The sequence below is a fragment of the Thermobia domestica genome, chromosome 14 (assembly GCF_964235325.1).
Source record: "Thermobia domestica chromosome 14, izTheDome1.hap1.1, whole genome shotgun sequence".
Classification (NCBI taxonomy): Eukaryota; Metazoa; Arthropoda; class Insecta; order Zygentoma; family Lepismatidae; genus Thermobia; species Thermobia domestica.
Genome location: NC_137467.1, coordinates 187,548,560 through 187,555,656, shown reverse-complemented (window position 1 = coordinate 187,555,656; position 7,097 = coordinate 187,548,560). Strand labels below are relative to the sequence as shown.

At 36.9% G+C, this 7,097-nt stretch overlaps 1 protein-coding gene across 1 annotated transcript; it reads left to right on the top strand.

The window, feature by feature from the left end:
* The first annotated feature begins 5,423 nt into the window (after nt 1-5,423).
* LOC145670169 (uncharacterized) lies at nt 5,424-6,164 on the top strand. Its single transcript, XM_081738542.1, has one exon. It carries the CDS (start codon nt 5,424-5,426, stop codon nt 6,162-6,164), a length of 741 nt encoding a protein of 246 aa, XP_081594668.1.
* Nucleotides 6,165-7,097: the final 933 nt, after the last annotated feature.

Genomic DNA, 7,097 nt, shown 5'->3' with positions numbered 1-7,097 from the left:
GATACTAGAGGTCTCGGGTTCGATCCAAGACTTGTTTTTGGATCTTTTTATTTGTAAAAGCTTATCAATTAGTATATTATTACATGGAATGTGCTATACTTGTTTAATCAGATTTTATCTTACTATTTGAACATAACATAGATCTGTCTAAATATGGAAAAGCCAATGGTAAACTAAAACAAAAAATAGTGGACGACGAGATTAGTCTTATGAACGTCACCAGACCTATTAGAGACGACCGGAGTGTTCTTTGTTCCTATAGTAAGAAGGACCTTGAACTGATTACCCAGAACACCGAGTCTATAACGTTAGAAACCCCAACCGATTTGTTAAAACCTAAACTGTGTGAAATTGTTTATATAGTGGAAATGATAAGATGAGACAAAGGATTTTACATCCTGTATTTATCAACCGTGGGAGTGAATCGATTATTCCATATCTGCAGGCAAGGCTTGCAACCTTCAAACAGGTTTTTCTTTATATCACTCAATGCTTTGAGGCAATCAACCTACTGAACAATATAAACACTTTTCTTTGGGGCACGGTTTTCAAACCAAACCGGTTGCTATTCCTTTTAAATCGGAGAAAGTAGTGAACTCAATAGCAATAATTCATTTTGAACGGATGATTGGGAATTTGCCCTTTTGTGATGGACACAATGAAGTCTTATTATTCGAGTGGCTGCTAGAGGCTGCTCGTATTCGAGTGGCTATGTCGTTACGACTCGTATACGAGAAGCTTTAACTTCAGCCACCGGATTACGTGTAATAAAGCAGCATTATTTAGAACGTTTGCAAGACAGGGATGAAAATAAGTTTGACCACGTGTGTGACTGTTATTATATATTATTCGGTTACTATGATTCAATTCCCATATAGTATTACGTATTGAGAGTTACGAATCCCTGATTGCGTTATGAACTTATCCGGTATTCTTAAATAGGAAATCTTGAAGAAATAAAAATAGTTTACAATCTAATAATTTGCAGCAGCAATCAGTGTTACCTTATAAACGTAAGCTTTTAGAGATCTCTCAACAAGTGCGAATTAATTACCATCTTTGTCATGGAAACCATAAACTAGTTAATTGTCCCCATATACTGCAACCTAATCACAATAAGGGTGTTTGTCAAGAGAAAAGCTCATAATAGCATCAGTAGTTTTAAGAATGGAAGAACATTTAAATGGTGCATGATTCCCTTGCTGCTTTTGTTAAAACAATTATATATAAAAACCATGTTGAAGGTGCAATTGATACTTGTTCGACCGTTAGTTTAATCGACAAGGCATTAGTAAAATTGTTGGAGAATAATAAACAAATAAAAAAAGAAAAAGAACGTTTTATTGGTTCGGGAATAGACGGGAGAACAGTGACTATTAATGTATCTGGAAATACCTATCAGGATTGACTGTGTTACTATGAATATTCATTTTTTCATTCGCCCTTATTTGTCTCCAAAATGTATATTCGGTATTGATGCCGCCAAATTTAATCATATGGTTATCGATAGAGTGAACGACATAGTGAGAATTAAGGGAGGATAAGTGCGTGCAGGTAAAACGTTACATACCATCCAGTGCAAATGAGTCTTTTAAGTCTTTCATTAATGAGTCCTCTAAGTCTTTTGTTAGTGGTCCTGTGCAGCGGAACCGGAAAGGAAGATAGAGTTGTTTCGGCCCACGTCTAATTTGAAAAGGTGGCTCCAGAGGGAGGTCGCTAGTGAAATCCAGGGAGGGGTAGAAAGTCGTGGTGTGATGCTGAGAAACGATAGTCCAGTGGTTCATGTATTGGTTGATAGTACGAGTTCAGCCAGTCGGTGTCCGGTCGTATTCAGTACCATGGCAATTACTCGTTGACAGGTATTCAAATAAAAAGCTAATTGCTTCTTCTTACATTCACGACATACTACAAACCAAGCCAGTGTATAAAGAAAATGTAAGTGAATTTCGCGCTTTTATAAATATAGCTACTAGCCACATAAATGCGCTACAAGCACTTGAGCCAAACGTAAACCTCACAGACGAAATTTTGACTCAACACTTTGTATCAAAATTAGACGCAACTGCCAGAAAGTCATGGGAGCTTCAAAATACGAATTCTAATTTTCCTGCTTTATCAGTATTCTTTTCGTTTCTCGAGAAACGGTGTCAGGTGCTTCAGAACATGAGAACTAGTGTTGATGGTGTGAAGCAGGGTAGTAGCGTACAAAACAAGCAAGTAAAAATTATTCAGTCATCAAAGCCTTATTTATCAACATTTTCAAACGCATGTGAATTTTGTAAATGCCAGCATCCCTTATATTCTTGTTCGTCTTTTGTGAATGAGCGACACAGCCAAAAATTATAGTGCATTCGTAAAAATAAATTATGCATGAATTGTTTGAAAGGTAATCATTTTTTGAAGAATTGTAAATCGATTGGTTGTAAAAAGTGTTCCAAAAAGCAGAATACATTATTGCATGTAGACGTAACAAAGGACATATCAGTGGGCTTACCAAGTGTAAGCAGTGCCGCGGTAACAATTCAGATTCTAGTGAAAATTTAGGGCAAGTGTGATATTGCGCATTAAAGGCTAGGCCTAACGCAAGAGTGTTGTTATCTACTGCAATAGTAAAAGTAAGGGATAACAAGGGAAATTTGGTTCCTTGGTCGCGCGCTTCTAGACAGTTATAGTCAGGCCAATTACGTAACAGAGAATTTGGTGCAACAATTGAACATCAAACGGTATAGACAGTATACTCCAATTCAAGGTATAAATCAAGCAATATCTAATACAAAGTACTATGTAGATATTTGTGCCCTTTCATGTGTTAACACATTTTCATTGAATATAAGTTGTTCAGTTCTCCCACACATTACAAGTAAACTACCGGAAGAAAGAATTAATTGTGACGAATGGAACATTCCTAGGTACACTGTTCTAGCAGATCCTACTTTTAATACGCCTTGAGACATAGATATTCTTTTAGGTGTGTAAGTATTGTACATAATTATGAAGTCAGGAAACAAAACACGGACAGGTGATTTTCCAGTGCTTCAGGAGACAGAATTGGGATGGATCGTGGTAGGACGCATTCCTCAAGAACGTGACCCCCATATTCCATTAACATGTTTTGTAAAGACAAACATAGTTTTACAGCAACAACTACAAAAATTCGGGGAACGAAAGAAATTACTGTTACACATAGATCAAGCGAAGAGCTTGCATGTGAGCGACTTGAAGACCGTACAGTTTTAGACGATTCTTATCAGCTGGCATTGGTTAGATTAAATCAATTGGAAAGAGGATTCGATCAACACTGGACATTGAATTCATGCAAGAATATGAAGATTTGGTCACATGGTAAGGATAGATGAGCGTAAAAAGGAGGATGTCAGCGTTGCATACTATTTTCCACATCATGAAGTTTTTAAGCCCAGAAGCTCTACAACGAAGCTCCGTGTGGTGTTTGATACTTCAGCAAAATCTGACAGTGGAAAAAGCCTCAACGACATTCTCTTAGTTGGTCCTTAATACAGCAAGATTTCTTTTCTATCATTTTGCGCTTTAGAACTCATTCGGTAGTATTCACTGAAGATATCGCTAATATGTATCGCAAGGTCAATGTTCACTCAGAAGACACGGCATTACAACGTTTATTGTGGAGAAGATCTAGAAATGAAAATATTCAAGTTTTTGAGTTGAAAACACTAACGTATAGTACGGTATGTGCTTCATTTGTGGCCACAAGATGACTACAGCAATTAGCAGACGAAGAAGAACATAATTACCCTGTAGCAGCAAAAATATAACGTCGAAAGTTCTATGTTGATGATGTTTGTAGTAGCATGAGCAACATACAGCAAGTTCTAGCGGTCCAGCAGCAATTAATAGAGTTACTGGGAAAGGGAGGTTTCACATATAGGAAATGGAGTTCGAATGATCCAAGGTTACTTGAATCCATCTCATCCAGAGCTTCGAGAAGTGCAGCGTCCAATCCAGTTCCACGAAGGCCAAGGCGTCAAAGCATTAGGATTGTCATGGCATCTAGACAAGGATATATTTCTCGTTGAAAGCAAGACGTTAACAGTGAAGGTTCAAGAGTGCATTACTAAACACCAGATTGCTTCAATCATTGCCGCTATATTCAATCCATTAGGAGTAATTTCCCCAGTTGTCGTTTTATACAAAATATTTTTTGCAAGAATTGTGGCGGCAAAAGGTTCATTTGGCCGACAATATACCAATGGAATTAGCAAAGAAATGGACTCAATTGTACAAGCAACTTCCATTAATCAATCAGAATAAATTCGACAGATATGTACTCGTTGAAGGAAACATAGCGGAGATTCAGTTCCATGGTTTTTCAGATGCTTCTCAAAGAGCATATGGAGCTTATATTTACGGTGTATATTCGATCGATCAATCAACAAGGAGAAATATCAGTTAAGTTATTATGTGCTAAATCACGTGTGACTCCAGTCAAGAAAATCACTCCCCCAGGTCTGGAGTTATGAGCAGCAGTTTTTTTTGGCAAAATTAGTTCACAAGATTTTACAAATTTTAAATTTGAACATACGTAGCGTCCATCTTTGGACCGACTCCCAAATTGTGTTAGCCTGGCTAGCTTCTCCGTGCAACAAATGGAAACCTTTCGTCGCCAACAGAGTAGCTCAAATTCAAGACTTAACTGACGTTAGCTGTTGGAAACATGTAACTTCTTCAGACAACCATGGATACTTGATTTCAAGAGGAATAGATGCAGTTTCCATAAAGGACAATTCATTATGGTGGCACGGTCCACAATGGCTTTAGAATCTAATTGGTCAGTCACAAGTAAGGATTCATTGCAACCAGATCAAGTTCTAGAGAGTAAGGGAACCATAACATTGACACTCACTTTAGACAATTGGTGCAATGAAACCATAACAAGATTCTCAAAATTGTCAAGGTTAGTTACAACAATAGCATATTGTAGACGTTTTGTTCATAACATCAGACACAAGCAAAACAAACTAAAAGAAGGTCTTTCAGTACAATAACTCCATACAACGCTCCATATTTGCATCAAATGGACATAATAAATGGAATTTCACGGCGAATTACAGCATCTTAGTTATGGAAACATTGTTCCTCCAAGAAGTAAATTGAACAATTTACATCCATTTTTAGGTAGTGAAGGCATGATCCGAGTTGGAGGAAGATTGCAGAATAGTCAACTTCTGTTTGACGCCAAACATAAAATAGTTCTGCCTTAAAATCAACACTTAACAGAACTTATAGTTGAAGCGGAACACTTAAGGTTACTTTATGCTGGACCCAAATTATTAATATGATCACTACGTCAGAAATATTGGATCATCAGGTGCAAACATGTAATAAAACAAGTTATCTATCATTGCTTGACGTGTTTTAACTTAAAGGCCAGTGGTTCAAAACAACTTATGAGACAGTTGCCAGCAGCTCGTGTGCACCAAGCCAGGCAATTCTTAAACGTAGCCGTGGACTACGCTGGAGCGGTTTCCATAATATCAGGAGCAGTTAGAAATAGATCTGTACGTAAGGCATATGTTGCGTTATTTGTTTGTTTATCCACCAACGCAATACATCTGGAATTGGTAACAGATTTTAGTGCACAGTCATTTATAACTGCTTTACGCAGATTCATAGCCAGACGAGGAAGACGTCTCAATATATACAGCGACAATGGCACAAATTTCGTTGGAGCCAACAACGAATTGAAAGAATTGTATCATCTGTTTTCATCAGATCCTTTTAGTTCTCAAGTTCATGATTTTACATCGACTGACGGAATTCAGTGGCACTTCATAGCACCAAATTCGCCACATTTTGAAGGACTATGGGAAGTCGGTATCAAATCAGTGAAATATGATCTAGTTCGTATTAAAAAAGGTGCAGAGTTAACATATGAAGAGTTTGCTAAATTATCCACACAGATTGAGGCCTATCTCAACTCTCTACCACATACAGTGCTATCAAGTGAGCCTAACGACATCTGTGTTCTCAAACCTGTACATTTTTTAATTGGAAAAGAACTTACAGCTTTACCAGAGCCTAGCCTCACCGATCTACAACACAAATGCTTATCTCGTTGCCAGAAGATACAACAACTAAAACAACACAATTGGAGGAGAAGGTTCCGAGATTATTTACATGGTCTCTAACAACGCTCTAAAACAACTTCACCGCAACATAATCTCAAGGTCGGAGATGTAGTTTTGCTGATTGAAGACAACGTTCCTGCATTGCAGTGCAAATTAGACATCATTGAAAAAGTGTTCCCAGGAAAAGTTCGTGTAGTGACGGCTCGTACTACAACTGGACCATACAAATGTTCCATCAAGAAAGTAGTTTCATTACCATATAACAACGATTAGAATTGAGATTTTGGTAATTTAAAATCAAGTACACTTGTACCACTGCTTCAAGTTTTGTGTTCGTTTCGTTTTTTATATGTATCATTTTGTTTTATTTGGTCAGACCTTAGCTGACTAACAGGGGGAATATGTTTGAGATTATTTGTGTATTTAACAGTGTGTGTGTGCCTTTAGCTGGCAACAGTGTTCTAGTTGCTTAACGCTTTTCTATTGTTTTGTGAACAGTGTGAGTGTGGAGGCAAGAACATGAAGTTTTGTTGGACCATATTCATGGTGGAAAATCATACTTATAGCATAAACAATAAGCCATCGTATCACAATCATTTACAACTAAATACCTTGTGAATATGTTTATTCTCGTGTATTACTTTTGTGTGCAAACTGAAGTTGTAATCATTTAAATACAGTGAATTTATATTTGGTTGCATTCGTATGGTATAAGAATCAAGCCTTACAGTACACTAGTATGAATATTGTTTTTAGCATTGTCATTGTACTTTAGTAAAACTACAAATATATACATCCATATTGTACAAATGTTATAATTTCAACTTCATATCCCAGTTAAAATGTACCTTTTTATTTTATATTTTCAAGATTTTGCAGCTTAATAGGTTAGAGAAGTGATGATAAGCGAACTATTTTTTTCACTTTGGGTTGTTGAAATGTTATCCAGAATTGGTCTAACAAATTTTTCTGTGTTTAAACCAGCAAGCATAT